The 24,137-nt window shown below is 47.4% G+C and overlaps 2 protein-coding genes, 2 long non-coding RNA genes and 1 other non-coding gene across 7 annotated transcripts in view; 2 read left to right on the top strand and 3 right to left on the bottom strand.

Moving 5' to 3' along the window:
• Positions 1-1,706: 1,706 nt before the first annotated feature.
• On the bottom strand, positions 1,707-11,505 carry ZNF436 (zinc finger protein 436). Of its 3 annotated transcripts, none has more exons than XM_047724825.1 (4): positions 11,360-11,496; positions 9,983-10,074; positions 9,051-9,177; positions 1,707-6,853 (listed from the first exon to the last, which is right to left on the bottom strand). In XM_047724825.1, exons 2-4 carry the CDS (start codon positions 10,013-10,015, stop codon positions 5,601-5,603), a joined length of 1,413 nt encoding a protein of 470 aa, XP_047580781.1. In that variant the 5' UTR covers positions 10,016-10,074; positions 11,360-11,496; the 3' UTR covers positions 1,707-5,600. The 3 variants fall into 3 exon arrangements, with proteins under 3 accessions (XP_047580781.1, XP_047580782.1, XP_047580783.1); XM_047724826.1 differs by lacking the exon at positions 11,360-11,496 and adding an exon at positions 10,708-10,794; XM_047724827.1 differs by lacking the exon at positions 9,983-10,074 and having other exon boundaries at positions 11,360-11,505.
• Positions 11,376-13,717, top strand: LOC125097212 (uncharacterized). The gene is made up of 3 exons (XR_007126519.1): positions 11,376-11,513; positions 13,031-13,094; positions 13,327-13,717. It is a non-coding gene; the product is annotated as an uncharacterized LOC125097212 (long non-coding RNA).
• LOC125097213 (uncharacterized) lies at positions 13,714-18,415 on the bottom strand. Its single transcript, XR_007126520.1, has 2 exons — positions 15,806-18,415; positions 13,714-14,382 (listed from the first exon to the last, which is right to left on the bottom strand). It is a non-coding gene; the product is annotated as an uncharacterized LOC125097213 (long non-coding RNA).
• On the top strand, positions 15,219-15,326 carry LOC125099491 (U6 spliceosomal RNA). The gene has a single exon (XR_007127216.1). It is a non-coding gene; the product is annotated as a U6 spliceosomal RNA (small nuclear RNA).
• Positions 18,416-20,246: 1,831 nt separating the features above from the next.
• Positions 20,247-24,137, bottom strand: part of TCEA3 (transcription elongation factor A3) — a 36,691-nt gene continuing 32,800 nt past the window's right edge. Inside the window, exons 10-11 of the mRNA XM_047724828.1 lie at positions 22,910-22,981; positions 20,247-20,445 (exon numbers count right to left, since the gene is read on the bottom strand). Of these exons, the coding sequence (XP_047580784.1) occupies positions 20,437-20,445; positions 22,910-22,981 (81 nt within the window). The 3' untranslated portion in view covers positions 20,247-20,436. The remainder of the gene's footprint in view (positions 20,446-22,909; positions 22,982-24,137) is intronic.

Genomic DNA, 24,137 nt, shown 5'->3' with positions numbered 1-24,137 from the left:
ACTCTTGATCTTGGGGTTGTGAGTTTGAGTACCAAGGTGGGTGTAAAAATTACTTAAAAGTAAAATCTTTAGGGACACCTCATTTGGTAAAGTGCCAACTCGATTTCAGCTCAAGTCACGATCTCAGGGTCCTGGGATGGGGCCCACTTTGGGCTCTGTGCTCAGCAGGCAGTCAGCTTCAGGATTCTCCCTCTCCCTCTGTCCCACCCACTCCCACCCACTGCTTGCTTACTCTAAAAATAAAATCTTTTTAAAGAAAGATTTTATTTATTTATTATTTATTTATTTGAGAGAGAGAGAGCAGAGCGAGCGAGAGAGAGAGAACATAAGCTGGGGGAAGAACCGGAGAAGCAGACTCCCCACTGAGCAGGGAGCCCAGCGTGGGGCTCAACCCCAGGGCCTGGGGACCACAACCAGAGCTGAAGGGAGATGCCCAACTGACTGAGCCACCCAGGTGCCCTCCCCCAAAATAAAATCTTTAAAAGTATTTGCAACGACGAGACTGGAGCTAGAGTGTATTAATGCTAAGTGAAATAAGTCAGAGAAATACAAATACTGTATGATTCATGATCTCACTCATATGTGGAATTTAAGAAAACAGATGAACATATGGGAAGGGGAAGAAGAAAAAAAAAAAAAAAAGGAGAGAGGGAAACAAGCCATAGGAGACTCTTAAGGATAGAAAACAGACAGGGTTGATGGAGGGAGGTGGGTGGGGGGTGGGTTAAACGGGTGATGGATATTAAGGAGAGCATCTGTTGTGATGAGCACTGGGAGGTGTACGTAAGTAATGAATCACTGAATTTTACTCCAGAAACCAATATTGCGCTGTGTGTTAACTAAGGAAATTTTAAAAGAAGAAACACTGTAAGCAAGATGTGGTCTGGTGATGGTCTGAATGACTGTAGCCGAGCCCGTTACCTTGCTTATATCTTTGCAACTCTATGAGGCAGATATAACTACCCCCATTTTATGGATGAGAAATCCAAGGAGCAGGAAAATAAATTAACTTGCCCAAGGTCACATGGTAAGTTGTGAGAGAGCAAGTAGAGAAAGGAAGGTTGGTCATGACTGAATGCCTAGTCCGCTAATATTTATTGGTTTGGGGAGGGTGCCAAAAGGAGCAGGAGCTGTTGAATATGATATGCAAGTGTCCAACTTGGATAACCTGGCAATGACTGAGTTAAGAAATACAGGAGGGGTGCCTGGGTGGTTCAGTCGGTTAAGCATTCTACTCTTGGTTTTGGCTCAGGTTGTGATCTCATGGGTCATGGGATGTAGCCTCATGTCATATTCCCCGTTCAGCAGGGAGTTGGCTAGAAGATTTTCTCCCTCTCTCTGCCCCTCTCCTCACTCTCTCTCACGCGCCCTCCTCTCTATCTCAAATGGATAAGTAAATCTAAAGGAAGGAAAAAGGAGGAAGGAAAGGAGGGAGGGAGGGATAAAGGGAGGGAGAGAGGGAGGGAACGAATTATAGGAGAGGCAGCTGGGAAGTGGTAGAAGAAAGTGCTAAGGTCAGTTGGGGCGTTGATTTTAAGGTGCCTGGGTAATTTCCAAATGGAGGGGTCTACAAGGCAGCTAAGCGCAAGGGCTACTGTGAAACTCAAGAGTGAGATCTTAAGGTTATCAGCCTCAATCTCCCCCAGAAGGAAAAACAAAACCACCTTTGGAGAAGCTAAAAATGATACAAACTTTGAACATGAAGTATTTAGGAAAACAGGTTTTAAAATGGGATTAACTATGAAACAATTTTAGGTCATAACAAGGTAATTTTCTTCTGTTAGTTTCACTCCTCAGTGGTTTTCACTAATGACCTTTTATCTTGGAGTCCCCAACAGAGAAGCGGTAGCTCAGACTATTGTAGAGATGGGTATCTAACCAACGCTTCAAAGAGTCCATTTCTCCCAGGGCATAGGAACTCCTTTTCAAATAATACCAACTTTTGAAACGGTAGGGAACCACTTAACAAATTATCATTTCAGTGCGTTCATCGGTATCCTAGCGGCCTGGAAGCAAAGCCCTAACCTAGCCTCTTAGAGAACAGATCACACAGAAGGAAATCTCCTTTACAAAAATGGCGAAGCATTAACATATCAAATACCTTTAGAGCAGAGGCTCCGGGTGAGCCCGCGTTTTCCTTTTTTTTTTTTTTTTTTTTTTAAGATTTTATTTATTTGACAGACAGAGATTACAAGTAGGCAGAGAGGCAGGCAGAGAGAGAGGAGGAAGCAGGCTCCCCGCTGAGCAAAGAGCCCGATGTGGGGCTCGATCCCAGGACCCTGGAATCATGACCCAAGCCGAAGGCAGAGGCTTTAACCCACTGAGCCACCCAGGAGCCCCCCGCGTTTTCCTTTTACGTTTCCTCCCAGAAATAAAAATTGTTGATCACGTAGAGGGAAAAATAGAATTTTATAAAAAGGGTTTTGATAAACCCTCTTTCCTTTTCCAAGTGTTGGCAATAGGTATAGTTACAATTTTTCTTCTGTATTTGTGTTTTTCCTCTATTTAAAGCACTTCTACTCCCTCCCTCTGCCTAGCCTGGCCCTCCCTTTAAAGAAGGTATTCATCAAAGAAAATTGCTTGCAAGTGATTTGAAAACATAGCCACACCCTAGTAATACATAATCACTGCCTTAGGCAAACTAACTGTCCTGAACAGAGAGCCTTTGACTGTTTCTGAGAGGTTATCTGTTCTGGGATCCCAACACTGGTTCAGTAGAAATTGTTTCAGCGTTCTCAACAGGTACCCAAAAATACCTCCTAAAAGCAACAAGGCCTCCTCTCATTTCTGCTTTTGGATGTGTTTTTTTTCCTTCTCCAAAGCTCATGGGCCACTCATAACCAAATTATTTCCATGCTCTTTTGCTACCAGCCCAATCTTTATAGGAAACTACCCAGATCTTTGCATCCTCCCAAATTTTGGCAATATCCAGAGGGCTCAGCCATGTGTGAAAACAACGTACTCCATTTCCACGAGAACATCTGTACAAATGCATTAATGTAAAGACGATCATGCCCATTTTAATGAATCTGATGAAATGCCATCCTAGGAATCGGTGGTGGATGACTAAAATAACTCTCAGTGTTTTGATTTTTAAAAATTATACTTTTAATTATAGAATATTGTTAGAATACAGATGTAGACACTAGCATAACTGCGACCAATACCGTACGAAAAACTGCTCTACACACTTATTCACTCACTCTCCACAACCATAGAAAACAGGCACAAAGTGTTCAGGGTATGTGCAGAAGCAGTCAGAGACTGGGGAGCAGAAGACATGCAAAAAGCATTAGCAAGGAGAGTCTGGTGCATAAGTTCTACACAAAGTTCAACACGGCAAATGGGCAGCAGTTGGGAAAAAAGAGAGGAAACAGGAGGTCTGGCCCTTGCCCTTTTAACTTCCCAGCTGGAGTGTAGGCATATGGAGAGAAGGCTGGGGCACTTAGAAGCCTCTTCGTGAGCCACTCACCTCTAAGAAGCCAAAAACAGCAGCAGGAACAGCTTGGGGCGAGGCAGAAGAGTGGGGAAGAAAACGGGAGTGATATATACTTGGGTCATGAGAATGCTGTCTTCTGGGGCCACTCCAAAGCTGACGCCCACTGTGGCTCACAGAAACAACAGGAGAACTTTGCTAGTCATTAAAACCATTAGCAACACTGACACGGGAAAAGACACCCTCGAGTTGAGTCATCTAGAACATGTAAGTCATTCAACAATTAAAATATGAATACCCACCATCGGCTATATTTTTGTATAGAACACAAAACATGCTCCCTGCCCCAGTTTGTATTTCAATAGGAGAGGCAACATAATAAAGAAACCTCCTTCAGGGAGTGGTGTTGTTACTTTCAAGGCTGTGTCACTCACTGCAAAGGAAGCAGGCCCACACAGCTGTGGGTCCTAATGACTCATTTTAGTAGACTCCCCCAGAGAGACCACTGGCTCCCTTAACACACCAAGTCCCAAAGAGCTACGGCAGAAGTATTTTTCAAATGTTACAACACTCACGATGAAGCACAGTAGGAAGAACTTGGGGGCACTCTCAAAAATATATATTCCTTACTCTAGTCCCCTCACACTGCCACCCCCAAAAGCCTGGGTAAGCATCAACATCTGGGGTATTTCTTAATTCCTATGGTGGGCTGGGATGAGAGGATCTGACACTAACAGGTTTAAGTTGGGTCAACTCTCATTTTAACTACATGTTTCTGTAGACTGAGAGGATGGAGAATACATTCCTATCTAGGTTTATTAATTCCTTGTGAGTAGGCCAAAGAGAAGATAATTCAGTCTGAGAACAGGACAATCAATCTCTCTATCCGGTCATTGTCTCCCCCAATTGGCTAATACACAGAAACAAGTGCTTAGTTCTGTACAAAGACAGATCTTACAGGAGAGTGCACACTAGAGCAGTAGTGTTTAAGTTTTTTCTTAGAAAAAATGAAAACAAAAGGACATTTCTCACACTGAAGTTGTCTGTAGCTCTGTCATGATCAACATCACCCAAGAACATGCTAATTCTGTGTGAATACAGTTTCCGCTACTGGAAAAATTACAAGAATACACGTTTTACTGTACATTACACATGCCCTTATGCAAGCCAAGATGAACACTGGGATGTGGCCCTTATCAAATTCTAGAGTTAGCAGTATAAGGAGAATTGATCTAAAGGGCAGAGGGGGAAGAACACAGAAAGGACCGGTGGTATTCCTTGGGGAGGAATTCTGTGTTTCCTTCCCTGAAGTGGTCAATTCCACTTGCTCCTTACACTCCACCATCAGCATGGTCCTAGCTTTCCTTGAAGATATTTTCCCTACAATGTTCCCTACGGTGATTCCCAAAGAAAATGAATACATTCTGATTAATGGCGAGAACAACAGTGGGCATCTCTTTTGCTAAAGTCACCACCACTGATGAGTTCCTTGGTCCCCAAACCTGTGTCTCATTTTTCCTTTCAATCTGTATCTTCAGTTAGCTTCTCCAAAGATGCAAGCTTTAATAAAGTTAAATTAGAAACAGTGAGAAAAGTTTTGATCATTGCCTTCATCGTGCAGAATCCTGCTCTCAGGAAGATGGAAAGAGACAAATGCATGAGCAACTCAAGGAAAAAGCCTTTTGAAGGGGAAGATGTGTGTGCCCAACTACTACAGAGAGTGAATAGGTGTGGCAATTTGGGCAGTCTCTGGTTGTCTTTTTCTAAAGCAGCTGTGACCACCCTATTACAGTCCAACATTTCCCCTAGCATAGTTCTTTGGGCCAAAGATGAGAGACATAACTTTGAAAGTTTTACTCCATTTCCAGGCCCGAGTATTTACCAGCATTTATCCCCTGGTCTTCCGATTCCCAGTTATTTGTGGGGTTGATTTTGATGAAGTACTTCATTAATATCAAATGAATAAAAATCATTACTTTGGAGGAGGAGATAACATTTCCCAGAGTTGTGGGTCCGAATTGCAAATGGCTTATCTTCTTTGATGTTTTAACCTGTGGCCCACATGGAAATTCAGTATGGTAAAAGAAGCTCAGTCTTGAGAGAGCTCTTGGATATCAAATAAAACTGTACTTTCAAATGAATCATTTCTTGTTAATTATAGGACTTAGTCAGTATGAACTCTCTTATGTTTAATTAGAGCTGAGCTCCGGCTGAAACTCTTCTCACATTCGGTACATTCATACGGCTTCTCTCCCGTATGAACTCTTTGATGTGTGATGAGGTTGGAGCTCTGAGTGAAACCTTTTCCACACTGTACACACTCATAGGGCTTCTCTCCAGTGTGGGTTCTCTGGTGTTTAATTAGATCTGACCTTTCACCAAAGCTTCGCCAACACTCGTTGCACTCATAGGGCTTCTCTCCAGTGTGAATTTTCTGGTGTGTGATGAGATGAGAGCTCCGGCTGAAGCTTTTCCCACAAGCATTACATTCGTATGGCTTTTCCCCAGTGTGGGTTCTCTGGTGTTGAACCAAGTGCGAGATACGGCTGAAATTCTCCCCACATTCATTACAGTGGTACGGCTTTTCTCCTGTGTGGGCTCTGCGATGGCGCACTAGGTCAGAGTTCTGACTGAAATTCTTCCCACACTCATCACACTTGTAGGGCCTCTCCCCCGTATGGACTCGATAGTGTTTGATGAGATCAGATCTCTCACTGAAGCCTCGTCCACATTCATTACACTCGTAAGGCTTCTCACCTGTATGGGTCCTCTGGTGCTGAGCTAGGTGAGAGCTCCGGCTGAAGCTTTTCCCACACTCCTCACACTCATAGGGCTTTTCCCCACTGTGTGTCCTTTGGTGCTGGATTAGGTGAGACAGCCGGCAGAAACTTTTCCCACACTCATTACATTTGTGGGGCTTTTCTCCAGTGTGGATTGTCTGGTGCTGAATGAGGTGAGAGCTTCTTCCAAAACTTTTCCCGCACTCATTACAGTCATAGGGCCTTTCCCCAGTGTGTGTTCTTTGATGCTGAATAAGATGTGAGCTTCGACTGAAGCCCTTTCCACATTCATAACACTTATAGGGTCTGTCTCCAGTGTGGGTTTTCTGATGTCGATTAAGGTCTGAGATCTGACTGAAGGCCTTTCCACAATGAGAGCATATATGATATCGGATGCCTGTGTGGACTTCCTTGTGAACAAGCAGATCAGTGACTTGTTGAAGAGGATAGCTTACCCATTCTTCTGCTGTTAAATCTCCCCACTGTCTTTCTGGTCTATCCCCGCTTTCAAAGGCCTCTTCATTTTCAGGATTTTCCTCAGTATTCCCAACAGGTCTTTCAGAGGCAGTCCCAAATTCTACATCTTCACTAATCTCTTGCTTTGGATTCACCTCGTTCTCACTCCTGATCTCAAAATCTGTAATAAAGGGTAAATAGTCATAATAATAATACTGGCAAATACACACAAAAAATTTATCTACTGTGTACCAGGCATTGTGCTAAGTTCTTTATCCCATTATTTCAACCACCCTGAAAGTCCAGCATTATGATGATTTCCACTCTATGACGATTTAAATCCAGGACCTGGAGAAGGGCAACACTTGGGTGGCTCAGTTGGTTAAGTGTCTGCCTTCAGCTCAGGTCATGATCGAGGGTCCTGGGATCAAGTGCCACTTTGGTCTCCTTGCTCAGCAGAGAGCCTGCTTCTCCCTCTGCCTGCTGCTCCCCCTGCTTGTGCACTTGCTCTGACAAATAAATTAAATCTTAAAAAAAAAAAAAAAAAAGACCAAGAGAAGTGACTTGTGCAGGCTTATAAAGTAGTAAATGGTGGAGCCATGATTGAAACCCAGGTCTGTCTGATCACGGTTCATGCTCTGTACCACTAGAGTTAATGGTTCTTTAAGAAAATTATATATATATTCCTGGTGTTTTGAAAGAGAAGAGCCAGAAACAGAAAATATAAGAGACTCCATATTAGAATCTCTAAAAGCCAAGGGCCTAGATATTTTATGCGTGATTGTGTTGTGTGTTATGTTCTTAACTTTTCAAGTCTTCATTATTACCATGTCATAGTTACTAAGAATCTACTGGGTTACTATGGAAAAAACACATTTTTGTCTGGCTATAGCAAGTCTTTAACTGACAGGAGAGGTGACTGCCAAATGTTACTTGCTACTTTCCAGTGGCCTCCTAGTATGAATAGAGGAGGGAAGGTTGGAGGATGCAAAAACAGCTCAGAACATTCCCGACATTAACTAAATACAGTCTGCAGATGAAAATGAAAATATATAACCACTGTCTACAAGAAACATTCTACCAGACACTGTATTTTCTAAGTTGTGTTTCTTAGCATACTCTTCAACAAAGAAGTTAATAGGTATGCTGGAAGAAAAGGGTCCATGGATAAATTCATTTGGTACATGGTGCATCCAATAGCCTCTTCTTAGAAATTCACATGGCATTTAACACATTAAAGGCTCTGACAAGTCTTGAGGTAAAGAAACCTTGTAAATATTATTAACCCAGTGCCATATTTATTTGGGAAAGGAACTTGGTTTTGTGTGTGTGTGTGTGTGTGTGTGTGTGTGTTCTTTCATGCTTCCATTCTTCTAACAAGTGCTACTTGGGCTGGACCATAGCCATATAAATTCACATTTCTTTAAGATTCTCACTTCATTCTTTTGTTGGATTGAGTGGAATATTTGGATTAGAGACTGCAATACATCTAGGTAATTAACTTCATTTCTAGTTACTTTTCTAAAGGAAAGATCCAAGAATCTTGGAACATCAGGAAGAGCCCAAGTTTAGAACGAAACCCCTCATAGTTGCCTTTTGTTCTGGGAAAGGCTACAGAAATAAAGGTTTCCAAAAAAGAATTAGTCCTAATGAATGGCAGATGACCTAGTGAACCATACACAGTTGCTAACTTCTGTCAAGTGTTACCAAGAGACTAAGTAAGTCAAAGACCATTCAGCTCAAGAATATATTATTTATTCTAGTTACATCCACACCAAAGGATAGCCAAGAGTAGACAGGTCTGCAGGCCATCAAAAAAATTCACTTCCCTGCCTAATAGAATCTGTGATCACTCTATTCATGATTCTCCTGAACATCTGACACACTCAAAACCTACGATCAACTCTGAATCACCTCTAGACAAGTACCTGCTCCAGATAAATAAAGGACCTCAGCCAAAGCTAGGGCTCTGAAGCCAAAACAAACACAAAATTGTGGCTTTTTGCCCTCCCATGAACCTGGGTCAGAACTCCCCTCAATCTGGTAGTAAAATCACCATTTACAGGGGCATTTACATCCTGGCACGCACCATTACGTTAGACCTGTTTGGTCAGTGATCTGTACAAACAGGCTGGAGAAGGGTAGATGACTCAGGGCATAAGAAATCTGAATGTTTCTAAAATGGGCAGAAACAGTTTTTCTTTTTAAACAATATGACTGATGTTCTTACACGCAAAAGATTTGCCTGTGGACGGAACTCAAGCCAATAGCCAATTAATTGCTTTAAAAATCAAACAACTAGGTTGCGTAGGAAGAGTTAAGCCATTTTTGAGAGTCTTGAAAATGTGGGGGTGGAGAGAGAGAGAATCCTTACTTACCTAATGAGACGACGTTTCCATAATTCTCCTGCATAACATCCCTGTAAAGGTCTCTTTGTGTAGGGTCCAGAGGTCTCCATTCTTCCCGAGTGAGGTACATGGCCATATCTTCAAATGTCACAGATGCCTGAAATCACACAATGCTTCCTCATTACTTGGTGTCTGGAGGTTAGTACCAGTTTTTCTTCTTGAAATTAGAGACATGGCTAGAATCGTTGAGAACGCAAAAGGAATTAACTGAAGAGTGGAGAGAAAAAATGAGCAGGCAAAAAAAGAGATGTGGTAGAGAAGGAAGCCATTTACCAGCTGACTGCCCCGCCATTTCCATAGCCAGATGTCCCTGGCCACTCCAGAACTTTATCCTCTAGCGGTACTTTTCTCAGAACACGTGCATCGCCTACATCATTCCATACCTTTACTCACAATGTTCCTCTTTTCCTGGAATCTCTTTCTCAGACTAGTGAGATCTTACAATTCTTTAAGGCCCTGTTCCAGTACCAACTGTTCTTCTGTGCCCCCAACCCCTGCTCCGCTCCACTCCTCCCTCGGACTCTCCAGCATTAATCACTCCCACTTCTTGGTTCTCACACCACGGCACTTTGGCACTTTGTTCCTACGACAAATAAAGCTGTTATCACGTCCTATTACGGTTAACCGGATGCGTCGTCTGTCTCCCTAAAGATTGTGAGCAGGCAGGGAGGGCCCGTTTCATCCATCTTTTGTCTCCCCAGTATTTAAAGGCATACAGCTGGTGTTCGATAAATGCTTGTCTGTGGCTATACTGGCCTGGTACTGAGGTTCCTGGAGGCAGAATACCGAAGCGAGTGAATTACTAATCCCAGGGAATTGCCAACAGGGATTTGCAGAGCAAAGAAACGCCAGGACAAGGTGGATAAGCAGAGGCAGGGTCCGAGAAGCCACCCCCGGCTTACCTGGGACCCAGCCATGAGCAGGGTGGCTGCCATCTCGGACTCAAGGATTCGCCTCCCAGAAGAGAGAGCAGGAAAGCAGCTAGCAGACAGCGCTAAAGGAGGCGAAAAGCAGGGCGTGAGGCACAGAAAACAGGCCCTGCCCACTCCCCAGGGCTGGAGTTCTGGCCGCCAGACGGGTGGGGAGGGCCCTGGACCCGGGCCGGGTCACTCTCCTCCCTGACCCTCGAGCGCGACCCGCCCTCTGTGTCTCCGCCACCGTAGGGTGGAGGCACTGTAGGAATTTACTAAGACAGCCCCCTGGCTCGGGCTCTCCCGGGCCGGGAGGTCAAGTCGATGCGGTCTCGGGGAGGAGGCTCTCAGCCCAGCCCACAGAACGCCTCCGCTCTCCCATCTCGAGGCTGGGCCCTTTCCGGCAGCTACCTCAACCAATCAGCGAGCAAAACTCGCAAAACGCTCTGCCAATTAGATGGCGAACATTAGGCCCGCCTCTTGAGCGTGGCTGAGCACCCTATCACGCCTGCGCCTGCCCCCGTGGCCTGCCGGGAGTTGGAGTTCCATTCTGGCTTACAAAGGCCAGTCAGAGGCCAAAAACCAAGGAGGGAAAAGAACAAAAGGGTGAAAAAAGAAGCACGTCCTCCTAGCCAGGGCGTAGTATCTTACGCTTTCTTCACTTGGAGACCACAGCCCGATTAAGCCAGAGAGGTTGCCCTGCATCTCCTCACGACCTTAGAAGCTTATCTTGAGTCGGGCCTTAACTTCGACTTCGGGCCTAATTTAGACGCTGGCCTGTGTTGGGTTCTTCTGGGATTGGCCCTCACTTGACAGCCGGGGCCTGAGAGGAAAGCGGCAGCCGCCCACTCCCCAGGGGAGACTCAGCGGCCGCGCTGTAACTTTGAGCTCCGCCCACGCACTACGTCTCCCAGCAGTGCCTGCGGCACTCTCACCGGCTACCCAGACTACAACTCCCAGGAGACCCTGCGCCGCGGGTGCGCTGGCTAGTGCGGTACGCGGCTTGGCCAGGCGGTGTCCCGGCTCCACCGCTGTTAACCCTATAGGGGCGTCCAACCTTGTCCTTCTAAAGAGGGCGCCCCTTGAGGGGCGGGTTAAGTTGCGCCCAGTAGAGGGGATGCGAAAACCCTGAGGGTATACAGAAGCGACGGTAGGGGATAGGGCGCCGAAGGAGGAGCGAGTCCGGCCTCAGGGTTGAGAAGAGTCGTCCTTATCATCCCTGATGGATTGTCTCCTAAAAGGATTTCTGACGGTTTCCTGCACGGATGAGTTCTTGGGCCTCTGAGCCCTGAGCCGAGCGGACCTTCAGTCCCTGACCCGCTGAAGGTGGGAAGCCGAAAAACCCAGCTGGGGAAAGAACAGGCTTACCTCCTGACCCGCAAAAGATCCACTAGATCGCCGGCTCCAAGATCTGAGAGGCCTCAAACAGATTCCAAATCCGCAGGCAGAATTCTCTGAGACTTCAGGTGTTTGGAAGGATTCTGGAGATCACTGGCAGATCCCGGATATCTCAGCCCCGCAGGTAGATTTCAAATCCGTAGACTTGGCTGCAGAGCCCAGAGATCCGTAGGCGGATCCCAAAGACTCACAGACTCTCAGGCAGCTCAGAGAAACCAAAGACTCATAGGCAGATCCCTGAGACCACAGCAGCTAAGCTGCATTCAACTGGAGTTCTTCCGAACGGAAGGGCTTGCAGCCTTCCCTTTCCCCAGCCAGGATGAGAAAATTAGACAATGGCAGCCGAGCACTAGGGAAAGCAGGCATTCTGCGTGGGGAAGAGCTCTGAGCTCGCTGTAGCCTTGGAGAGGGAAGTGATGGAAAAAGAATATAGCAGCTTATTAGGGACTCCCACCCTCTTCAAGTTATAAATATCCCCAGAACCTTGGCTATGTGCCCAGAAGCCTGTTGTCTCTAACTTTACAGGAGACTTCTCTGCCTGGGCTGGGAAAGGGGCTTTTCTTTTGTTTTGCAGATATATCCACCCACTGAGTGACTTGAATTCCCCCCCCAAACCCCCAACATGACTCCGGGCTATGCTTTTATTAGTGAGTGTCCTGTTCCCAGTGCCCAGTTATTTATGGTTAAATTACTCAAGTGTCTAAAAAGAGCTAGGACCCTACCCAGCCCTGAGGCCGGCTCTCCCACTCCCACTCCTCTTCTCATCCCCAGCTGTGAGGCTAGGAATTCTTTAGATAGCTCAGAATTATACCATCCTACCCCATCTGAAATTTATTTGGGTACCACACACACACAAAAATAAATAAGAAGAAAGAAAGAGAAAAAGGAATTTTGGAAGGTGCCCGAGAAAGAGACGGTGTCCGCAGTGGGAAGAGCGTGGGGTATCGAGGTCAGACAGACCTGAGTTGGAATCCTGGCTGTCTGTCCTTTAGAAAGTCATTCAATCTCCGCAGGCCCATTTCCCTTTCTGTAAGACAGAGCAATTGTCCCTCAGTTGGTGGTGAGCACTGAGTGAGGTGACATAAAGCACTACGCAGAAGGAACTCTCACATGATAGCTGTTACTATTATTTATCCTGCCTTTGGTGGCTGGGGTAGCGGGGAGACTTCCAGAAAGGCCTGTGGATATTTTCACTGGCTCAGAAAATCTGGGAAGTCAGAGTGGCCCAGGAGCTGTGAGAATCTGCTGGTGGCCTTCCCCTCACATGGTGTTTCTGCTGGAAATCCAGAAGGGATTGGAAGTTGGGCCAGTTTGGTGGATTCAAGCAAATTGGTAGATTGAGCCCAGTAGAGCAGAGGTATTTGAGGCTGCCAGAACTCAGAAAGTGGAGGCCTCGCACTCAGGGAAACTTCTCGACAAGGACAGGAGGTGGGGGGAGCTCAGTTCAGACTTTGGTGCAGTAATTGCACATTTCTAATTGGGCCTAAGGTGAGTTGAGCCCCTGAGCGTCTCAGCCCAGCAGGGCTCCCTTTTCATCCCTTCTCTGACAGATTGCTTTGTAAACTTCCTTAGGCCTTTCTCCCCCTTGCTCCAGTGCTCTAAGTCCTTCTTTGTCCTCTCACTGTTTCTTTTATTCCTCAGGCCTGCCTGGGGGCCGGACGACTCTCCCTCGGAGCCCAGCTTGGCTGCTGGCCTCCTTCTGTGAGTTAAGTGCTTCTGTCTCTCTTCACCTGGGACCCTTAGAGGGTGGAGGAGAAGAGAGGCTGAGAGCAAAGGGAAAGCCCAACTGCCTTTGGTGCCCTTGGGAAAGAAGGGGAGGAAAGACGGTGGGTGAGGGGCTTCCTGCTGCAGCCTTCAGCGGGACTCTGAGGGTTGGGGGGTCACTGGAGAAGGAGGTGGCTTCCTGCCCCATTGTTCAGGACTTCATTGTTTCTCAGGAATACTTATTGTATGAGAATTTTCAATAATTAACTTGGAAAGCTGCACGTGTTCCCATCATTCGGCAAACACTGAGCACCTACTGGGTACAGAGGGGGCAGCAGAGCCCCTCATCACAGAAAGGGGCCAGAAGAACCACTGGGGCAGGGTCTCCAAGTTAGGCTTTTGATATTATCTCCGAATGGGGTTAACGTTATGTCAGATCCACTGACCTATTTGATCAAAGACCCTCTTTCTGTGCCCTTAAGCTTGTTTCTTACTAACAAAGACTACTATGCCTGCGGAGCACCCTACGTTATTTTAATAAATCCTTTAATCATCTTGTGAGCAGCACAATTATGGTGTGATTTTTTTGTATTAGAAGCCATTAATGTATTAAACGTGGAAAAATAGGCCTCAGTATTTATTTGTAAACGTGTTTTGCCATCTCATTTTCAAATGTCCTAGGAGCATCAAGAAAAATCCAAGCGCCCCGGGTTCCTCTTGACCCCTGCTCCGAGCAGAGCACAAGGAGTTGGGGACACAGGGGACCCACTCACTCCGGGTCGCTCGTTGTGGTCCAAGTGCCTTAGTATACGATGAGCAAGTCTGTGCAGAGGAGGGGGCGGACAGACAGCACAGGGCAGGAGAGGAGGCTTCCCAGAGGAGGTGACATCTGAGCTGGCTCGCAGAGACTGTAGGAGTCTCGGAGGTGGAGAACGAGGGAAGGCATTCCAGTCTTCAGAACAGCATGTGCGAAGTCAGGGAGGCGAGAAAGGACACAACTTGTTCCAGGATGGCCGGGACTGTGCTGGGCTAGAGGAAGAGTGTGGGTGGAGTGGCCGGGGGAGGAAGCCGAGCAAGGACAGTCTCTTATGTCCCCTTGCCTGCCTGCCTCAGCCTTTGGCCTGTGGATCAACAGAGCTGGTGATGAGGTGCAGATGGGGGTCGGGGGTGGGGGCGGTGGCAGACTGGGGCTGACCTGGGTGAGGAGAGCTGATCGACTTGCAGGAGGAGGGGGAGTGGAGAAGACTGGGAAGTTCCTTACGAGCTCCAGAGTTTCAGCTGGTTTTCTCCTGAGACGATCAATATTTTTCCCAAAAATGTAAACAATTGCATTAAAAACGTACAACAAACTTATCTAGTATGAGTTAGTCCACTTAAAAGCATCAGATAGGGCCCCCCCCCCACCGAACACGCTTCCTGTGTCTCTCTTCGGTATCAGACACTGCGGGGAGATAGGACGCAGCCCCTCACAATGACCGTGGGGCTGCTGTGATGATTAAATGCGAGAATGGTGGCAACACAGGGGCACAGAGGAGGGCCTGGGCACACAGGCACCATCATTGTTACGAGGGAAGTAAAACACACCCGCAGATGCTCTTGAGATGAAGCCCTATTTCAAAGTGGCTTAAGAGCATGAACAGCGGCCTGGGTTCAGTACAGATTCTGTCTCCTGGAAGCAAATTACTCTTTGAACTTTGGTATCCTCAGTTTGTGAAGAGTATGATAATACGGGGCACCTGGGTGGCTCAGGCGGTTAAGTGTCTGACTTTGGCTCAGGTTATGATCTCAGGGTCCTGGGATCTGGTCCCACATCAGGGTCCCCACTCACTGGGGAGTCTGCTTCTCCCTCCCCCTCTGCCCCTCCCCTTGCACGTGCTCTCTCTCTCTTTCAAATAAATAATTAAAATCTTTTTTAAAAAGTATAATAATACAATTCGTAGAGATGGAAAGCAGAATAGTTGCCTAGGGCTTGCCTAGGGCTCAGGGAGGAGGGAATGGGAAATTGCTTAATAGGTAGAGCGGTGCAATTTTGCAAGATGAAAATGTTCTGGAGATGGTCTGCATAATGATGGGAATGTACTTAACAGTACTGAACTATGTGTGTACTGAAAAATGGTTAAGATCGGTGCTCATTTTGGCAGCACATACACCAAAAGTGGATCAATACAGAGAAGATTAGCAAGCCCTCCTGCGCAAGGATGATAAGCAAATCTGTGACACATTCCATTAAAAAAAAGCCCCCCAAAAAGGTTAAAATAATAAATTTTATGTTATCTATGTGTTGTCACAATTTTAAAAAGGGGCACCTGGGGGCTCCTGGGTGGCTTAGTCAGTTAAGTGTTGACTATTGATTTCAGCTCAGGTCATGATCTCAGGGTCGTGGGATTAAGCCCTGCGTGGGGCTCCAAGCTAGGCATGGAGTCCGCTTCAGATGGTCTCTCTCCTTCTGCCCCTCCCCCTCTGCATGTGTGCACACAGGCTCTCTCTAAGTAAATCTTTTTTTTTTTTTTGAAGGGTGCACCTGGTTGGCTCAGTCAGTAAAGCATCTGACTCTTGATCTCAAGGTTGAGAGTTCGAGCCCCAAGTTGAGTGTGGAGATTACTTAAAACTAAACTCTTTTAAAACACAAAACAAGAGAGTATAATCATAGTAACCCAGTTCATGGGGTCTGAGGGTTAGTGGGGACAATATAAAGTAAGCCCCTCTACTCACAGTAATGACAATCGCTAACATTCACTGATCAAGTACTTCATGTCAGGTATGATTGTAACGAATCCTCACAACCCTTTGGGTCAGGTGCCATTATTTCCACCATCTTACAGAGGAAAGACAGAGGCATGGAGAAGTTCATAATGTGCCCAAGATACCTGGGTAGTCAATAATTAATAGATGTTATCCATACTGTGAAACAAAGAAATCGTCACCATCATCACCATGGTAGAATGCAGCATAAGTATTCAAGTGTCACCACGCTATGGGAGTTCCAAGGACCATCTTTTTTTTTTTTTTAAGATTTTATTTATTTATTTGACAGAGAGAGAGATCACAAGTAGGCAGAGAGGTAGGCAGAGAGAGAGGGGGAAGCAGGCTCCCGGCTGAGTAGAGAGCCTGATGCGGGGCTCAATCCCATGACCCTGAGATCATGACCTGAGCTGAAGGCAGAGGCTTTAACCCACTGAGCCACCCAAGAGCCCCCGGAGGACCATCTCTTATGGCCAGGGGATTAGAGAAGACTTCACAGAAGATGTGCCTCTGGGAAGGGAGGCAATGGAAGGGTCAACAAAAGGATTAAGAGGATTAAGAGGCACAAACTTCAGTTACAGAATAAGTCATGAAGACAAAAAGTACAGCACAGGGAATATAGTCAATAACATCGTTAATAATGCTGTATGGTGACAAATGGTGACTATACTCACTTGTCAAATCACTAGGCTGTACATGTGACATTAAGAATGTTTGTCAACTCTACTTCAATTAAAAAACAAAACAAAACACGCAGTTGAGGTGAGCCTTGAAGGATGGGTAAGATTAGGACGGGGAGAGGGAGGAGGAGTCAGAATAGGCAGTCACAGCTGGGAAGGTCCATCGGGTTTTCAAGGACGGGGCAAGTACCTCCCACAGGCTGGAGTAAAGGGGCAGCAGAGGTCAAAGATAAGCCACCTAAGACAGGAGAGGAGCTCTGAAAGTCAAACTAAGGAGTTTGAGTTTTGTTTGCCTGCTGGAGGAAATCCAGGGGAGGTGACTGGGGTGGTGGGGAGAACGATGCTCAGAGCCAGGCAGGGCAGGGGCAGGTAAGGTAGGGATGCTTTGATCTAGGAGGCCAGTAAAAGGTGTTTGCATCAGTACAGGAAAAAAAGAAACCATGAAAGAATGTTGCTAGTGTTGGGGGAGGGCAGGGTTGAACAAGGGAGGGACAATAGAATCGGTAACTGACAAAAGAGAAGATGGCAAGGGGAAGGTCGGAGATGGTTCTAGAAAGCCATCTAGCTCACAAATATAAAAAAGAAGAGGGCACTTACAGAAAGAGAAGATGTGAGTTTAGTTTCAGATTAATTGTATGGAGAGGGCCAGTGTATTGAGAGGAAAAATCCAGATAGACACTCGGTGACGTAAGTCTTAAGCTAAGGGAATCTCAGGGCTAAAGACAGATTTGGTAGTGTGAATGAGCATACGAGGAAAGATTTCTCACTCCATAGAGTCTTTCACATTCCTGTAACCTTTAGAAAATATCTTCTAAGTTGGTCATAAGATCTTGAATGTATTTTGTTTTCAAGGTCTTTTGGCCATGACATTACGGGTGAGCAGTCCTCTCCTCCATCCCAAGCATGGCCTCTGTGTTTCACCTTCCCTGACCTTGCCTTTTTCCTCCTGTAAGGTAGCAGTCTCCCCTCCCCTGGGAAGCCTTCCCAGTGGCAGAAGTTCACACTCACTGTGTTGCAGCTCGCCCCCTCCTTGTCTTTGACATGAAGGAGGAGATGGGGTTAAACCAGGAGTCCCAGCCAACAGGCTTCCTGTAAGAACCGTTGTGACACATGGCCAATGTGGCTAGAGCACAAAGTATGGGGGCAGGGCAGAGGCCAGCCCTGTGGGGCCTGCTCCTGCGAAATGCAGTGTGGGGGAAACGGAAGGCCTAAAATGCGGTGGGGGGGGGGGCTATAATGTGATCAGATTTGCAATTTTGAAAAGCCTATTCCGGTCAGTGGAGGGAAGAGCATGGACTGGAGGGACTCCAGAGTGGACACAGGAAGACCAGTGGGAGGATATTGATGTCTGCTGATGAACACAGTCTGAGGCCTATTCATGCTTTTCTGTGTCCTTTTGTGAGCCTAGAAGTGTACCGCATAGATGTGCGGACTGGAGCCGACTTGTTCTTGTGCTGTTTCATCTGACTCATCTCCTTTGTAAACAGTAAGGTTACTGAGGGCGGAGATTCAGGGTTTGTATTTTTTCCTGTGCTGTAAGTCCCCATGACACCAGGAGCACAATGGGTATTGAGACTGTGACTACTGAAAGTCACCCCACGGGGCCACCTGAAGCAGCCTGAAGTAACATTTATTGACACAGTTATAGTGATAATTGTTGCTTTTGGTTTCTAGACATTTGTACGGAGGATTCCATCATGCAAAGAAAAAGCTGGGTATCTAAACCCTTTACTACTCAGAGCATGGTGGGTGGACAGCAGCGTCAGCAACACCTGGGAGCTTGTAAGAAATGAAAAATCTCAGGGTGACTGGGCGGCTCAGTGGGTTAAGCATCTGCCTTCAGCTCAGGTCATGATCCCAGAGTCCTGGGATCGAGCCCCGAATCGGGCTCTCTGCTCAGCGGGGAGCCTGCGTCTCCATCCCCCGCCGCCTACTTGTGATCTCTGTCAAGTAAATAAATAACATTAAAAAAAAAAAGAAATGAAAAATCTCCAACGAATATAAATAAATAAATAAATGTGAACCAAAAAAAGGCAGGGGGCACCTGGGTGGTTCAGTCGGTTAAGTGTCCAGCCCTTGATATCTGCTCAGGTCATGATCTCAGGGTCCTGTGGCTGGGCCCCCCATCGGGCTCCCGACTGGGCATGAAGTCTGCTTGGGATGCTCACTCTCCCTTTCCCAGGTCCCCCTCTCCCCACCCTGCTCACATACACATTTTCTCTCTCTCTCTCTAAAATAAGTAAATAAAAGTTAATAAAAAAAAAAAAGAAAGAAAGAAGAGAAATATCTCAGGCTCCCCTCCCCCAGGCCAGACCCGATGAATCAGAATCTTCATTTTTAACAGGATCCCCAGGGGATCCCGGCCAGTTTTAGGAGCACCTGGCTGTGTAAACAACAGGGCTCCACAGTCCCGGGGGGGGGTCATACTTGAACCTCAGGTACGGATGGCATTTATCCATCCTGTCCAGCGTGGAAGACCACTTACGGTTTCTTTCCCTGCCAGGCTGGGCATTCCTGGAAGGTAGGGGCTGAGCATTGCGTACGGCCCCGAAGCTTCTACAGCTTCGGGTACAATGACAGGAAGCAGAAGACCAAGGTTTTGGTCCTGGTTCTGCCATTGATAAGCTGTATGTGTTTTATCTTCTGAGAGAAGATTTTCCATCCTTCCAAAGGACACGGCCCCTCAAACCTGACTTGGGGAAGGCTGAAGACGGTGGCGGATTTCTCTGCACTGTTTCCTTAAGGGTTTCATCTATAGGAGGAGGCACGTGATGGGTGGAAGGAGGAAGGCAGGAATCAATCCCAGGGTGGATGAGACCCGGGCATATAAGGAACATGGGCAGAAGTTACTCCTAACAGCTGCCCTGCTGAGGGAACTAAGGCAGACAGAAGCCAGCCGCCTCTGCACCAGCACCCTGTGAGGTGGGCACTCACGCCGCTCCCATAATCACAAGTAAGAAAGCGGCTCAGAGAGGTTGAGTGACTTGCCCAAGCTGTCAGGAGTTCACAGGCTTCTGTACTGAGGCCATTTTAGGAAACACAGAGTCTAGGAGGCTCAGCCTGGGGCTGTCAGAAGGCTAGGGACAGTCCGGGACTGAGACCCAGGACGTGCCCATCAGACCCGCTCACAAGACTTTTCCAGAAGGTTCTAGATTTGCCTAAAGTTCCTCCTATCAGCTTAAAAAGCAAGCCAGTGTCATTGCAGGAGGAGCACTGCAGACTTCCTCTAAAGCTTGGGCCACAGATGGAGCTGTGAAGAGCGTATCACCAGGGCCTGGGCGGGGTCCTGAGCCCCAGGATCTGCAGAACTTGGGCACTGTGGTACCCTTTGCTCAGAAAGCTTGAGCTCAAGATGATCTGTTCCCTGCTTAGAGGGACCAGGTCTGGAGTCCTGAAAAGGCCCTGAAGTCAGCTACAAACAGGGGATAGCAGAGAGTCTGGGAAGAGATCTTTCTATACAGTGTGGGAGTCCCATTTGCCGATGCCAAGCTGGGTCCCAGCTGTTCCACACATGTGCCTCTGGGGCGGGAGTGGGGTAAGATTTGTGTCTGGCTGGTATTTTTCAACTCAGAAAAAGCTGAGGTTGGGATGCGAGGGAAGGGACTCAAAGCAAAGGACTGTCAGCCCACAGTCCAAGACATGACACCTTAGCCTTGAGGCTCTGAAATCTGAGCTTCTGCAAGAGGTTTGTCGACACAGACTCTTAACATCATACCCCAAATAGGCTCCTCTGTTCGTGGATCGATTTTAATAACAGATTATTAGTTTACAAAACAATTCTCCCTCTTATCCCTAAGAGCCCAGTCAGAGTTCAGCAATTTTCTTCATCTTAATTTTTATTTTTTCTCCAGCTACAATGGTTTAGTGCTTTCTCTTTGTTCTTCCTCACCTTGTTCACTGAGATCCTGGCTGGCAGTTCTATCAGCAGAACTACAAAACCAAAAAGGCAATACAATTTTAGGGCTCTCTCTATGGCACCCAAGGAAGCAAGGGGCGTGGGGGGGGCGGGGGAGACATGAAATAGAAGGTAGTATCTGGAGCCACAGAAACCAGAGTCCAAATCCCAGCTCTGCCCTTATTAAATAAGCTGTGTGGCCTTGAACCAATCACTCAAGTGGGAAATGGGATCATAATCCTGGCCAATGCCAGAGGCTAACAGGTAATAAATAATGGGAAATCTGATGCCGGGCATGTAGTGGGCTTTTAATGCATGGTCAAAAACATCACTGTGATTATTACTAATCAGTTGGCTAGACTCTAGGCCTCCCACATGGCAATGGACACCATGTGACAGTGGTGTCAGGAGTCACGTAGCTGCCATCTCTAATGGGCCCTGTTGCTCCAACTAGCAGGCATGAAGGGAAAGGAGCTGGATTTGGAGCATGCAGAATGTCCTTTTCCAAATAGTAATAATCACAAGAGCTACTATTTTTTGAGCCCTTATTCTGAGCTGAGCCATACTACATCCTCATGGTCAACCCTGTGAGGTAGGTACCATCTATCTCTCCAATTTTCACAGGCAAAGAAGCAATTCAGACAAGTTAAGTGACTTGCTCAAACTCCCATAATACTGGTAGGTATTACCAGTATTATGCTAATATTCAGAATAATAAGAACATGGTTTCTATGTGCCAGCCCATATGTGCTCAGGGCTTTTTTGTGGTATGGTTGTACAGGTTGTGCACTACACAAGAGAGCCTGGCCCTAAGGCAAGTTGGGGCTGAAACTTAGCTCCTGCCCCGTTTGCCAAGCTCTATATCCTGGTGCAAGGGTATGTCTTGTGGAGGCAGTGAGACCTTTTTTCAATTTGACAAAGATACCATACGAGCTATCAACTGTAAATAATAAAGCTGTTAATGCTTTGTTTATATTACCTTCTCTAATTCCTCAAAACAGCTCTGTAGGCTAGATATTAATACTCCCTTTTTATAGATGAGGGAATTCAGGTCTGGAGAGTTCAGGTCACTTAGCAAAGTCACTTTGTAAGTCGATAAAGCTAGAATCCGAACCTGATGCCAAAGCCCACACTCTAAACCACGAGGCCACAAAGCTGGTCCCATCCCTAAGTACTCAATAAGTGAATAAAGGAAAAGTACACAATCATCTGACTTTTACCTTAAAAAATATGGCAACTCTAACGAGGCCCCAGGGCTATCAAGGCCCTTAGTAAGATTGCAGAAAACTCAATCGATCAGGAATTTGGAGTATTGTCTTTCAGTGCTCCGAACTGTGTGGCTTTAGGCTCGCTAAGTGTTTTTCAGGAGCTCAATTTCCTGGCCTGAAAGTGAGAGTAATATTGTAAGGAACAGTTCTCATAATTGTTCGCCAACTGTGTGTGTGCATATGCAATAATCTTCACCTCCACCACGGGAGAAGGCATTACCATCACCCTTTCGCTCAGGGAGGTGAGTGACACGCTCAGGGCCACACAACGAGTAGGGCAGAGTGGGACCTACAACCAGGGCTCCCAACTCCAGCCAGTCTTGGGCTCCTTGCTAAGTACCTCCAGACTTTTGGAGCACCTGCCAGCTACCTGGAGGTCCAGACACCGCACCACGCATGTGCAAGTCAGACGGTACTGGAAACTGACATTAGTCACATGATCACACTGAGTGTTTTCAGAAGACGACGTGGCAGGAAGGAGCACTCTGAGAGGAGTCTTTGCTTGGCTCCCATGCCTGAAAACAAAACCTCTGCCTTTGCAGGGGCTGGGACAGCCCAGATTACAGTCTTAGGTGACATGGGGCTCTCCCAGAGCTGCCTTATGAAAGGAGGATGACCTGGGAGGTATTTGGTGGCAATGCCCCCTGACAGGGCTTGGCCTTCCTCTCATCCCTGGTTGTGGCAGGGTTCAAAGGAAATCCCATCTGTGAAAGCACTCTGCAAAGAGGTACCGTCCGAAGGCAGAGTGCTGTTGCTTTTCCTCCCCTCTGTGGATCTCACGAGGCTGACTGCACCTGTGCTCAAAGGACAGACTTGCCCACCCTGTGATAAAATGTGAGCTGCAGGGCACCTGGGTGGCTCAGTTGGTTGAGCAACTGCCTTCAGCTCAGGTCATGATCCCGGAGTCCCGGGATGGAGTTCTGCATTGGGCTCCCAACTCCATGGGACTTCTGACCTTCTCCCCTCTCATGCTTTCTCTCAATTAAATAAAATCTTTTTAAAAAAAATGTGGGCTGCGGCTCCCACCTGCTGCTGGGTGCCTTCTGAAACAAAAACATGCACACGCACCCTCTCCCCGCCTCCCCGACAACCACCCGCCACTATCTCCAGCTCTGCAGACCCACTCTGCACAGGCTGGTCGGCCCCCCTTCTTGACTGTGGGTATAGGACTCCTTATGTGGGGCAGCAGCTGTGGATGACAGGGGAGGGAGAAAGTGACAGACATACAGACCTTCCAGCGATTGCCACATTCATTGCATAAAACAAAGGTAGTCATGGGCTCATCAGCACTGCGTGTCTGCACCTGAGAGAGAGAAAGAGAGAGAGCTGGACCACTCAGGAATCCACCCTCATGCTCTAAGACCTGCCACAGCTCCCACTGTCTGCAGCAGTAGGTACAAATCCCAGAGCTCAGCACTGTTATTCCCACCCCCCCTCATCACTGAGAGCTCCAGAGTGTACACCTCCCCTCCTCAGGGCCATCAGCTCACCTCCAGGGCCCCACTGGCTCAACCAGCCCTCTGCCCTTTGGCTTTTGTCCTCCATCCTTCAGAACGGATCACTCTTCTCTTGCCTCAAGGCTCATCTCCCACAGGAGTTATTTCCTGACTCGCCTCTGAAAATACCCCATCGGCTGTGCCTCACTGATCAGAACTTCAGGGAGCTAGAAGCACCCTTAAAGATCATCTAGTTCATTCTTTTATTTATTTGTTTGTTTAAGTGGGCTCCACGCCCAGCTCCCAGTGCGGGGCTCAAACTCATAGCCCAGAGATCGAGACCTGAGCCGAGATCAAGCAGGGATGCTTCCCAGGCGCCCTCCCCTGCCCCACCCCGTTTCTTATGATGTCAGAGGCGCAAGACTTGAGGCCCAGAAAGGAAAAGCAAGTTGAAGGTCAGCGGACCCCTGGGACACTCTAATGTCCTGTTTCCCAGTTTCTCACGCCCTTGACCAAACCAGGAATATGCAGGAATCGGGCTTCCCCCAGCAAACCCCTTGCACTTACAGACTGAACAATTACTGTTCCGATTGTCTACAGCCAACCCTGGGTGCGCGTGATGTGTTACTTTGCTGACACCCGGCTCTGCTGTGAGGTCAGCTGGGAGTCTGTGGGGGGTGAGGGAGGGTAGTCGCCCCGGCTCCTGAGTGACCCCTGCGGTGAGCCAGGAGGGCACAGCTCAGCCCAGCCTCCTTACTGCAAAGCAGTAACACTGGAGGGACGATAACACTGGGGTTTCTCTGTGCAGAGCAAACTTGGCTAATGGGTGGTTTACTTCTGTTGGGAGGCAACGCACAGGAAACACATCACTCCACATGGAAATGGGCTTAGAAAAAAGCAGGAGGCTTGCACAAACATCTCTGAATTCCTGGACGGGAATGCTTTGAGAGACTCTTCCAGAATGGCAAGGCCGGCTGTATTTCTGCAGTGGCCGCGAGGGCACACCGAGGGCAAGGTGCTCTT

Source organism: Lutra lutra, chromosome 4 (assembly GCF_902655055.1).
Source record: "Lutra lutra chromosome 4, mLutLut1.2, whole genome shotgun sequence".
Taxonomy (NCBI): domain Eukaryota; kingdom Metazoa; phylum Chordata; class Mammalia; order Carnivora; family Mustelidae; genus Lutra; species Lutra lutra.
This window is presented reverse-complemented; position numbering and strand designations above follow the sequence as displayed.

What these genes read in the sequence shown, in the direction of transcription:
- ZNF436 (XM_047724825.1), bottom strand. Translation starts at nt 10,015, where the DNA reads ATGGCAGCCACCCTGCTCATGGCTGGGTCCCAG. An exon ending in TGCTCATGGCTGGGTCCCAG is followed by an intron (nt 9,178 to 9,982) that starts GTAAGCCGGGGG and finishes GTGTGATTTCAG; the next exon opens with GCATCTGTGACATTTGAAGA. An exon ending in TGGAAACGTCGTCTCATTAG is followed by an intron (nt 6,854 to 9,050) that starts GTAAGTAAGGAT and finishes CCTTTATTACAG; the next exon opens with ATTTTGAGATCAGGAGTGAG.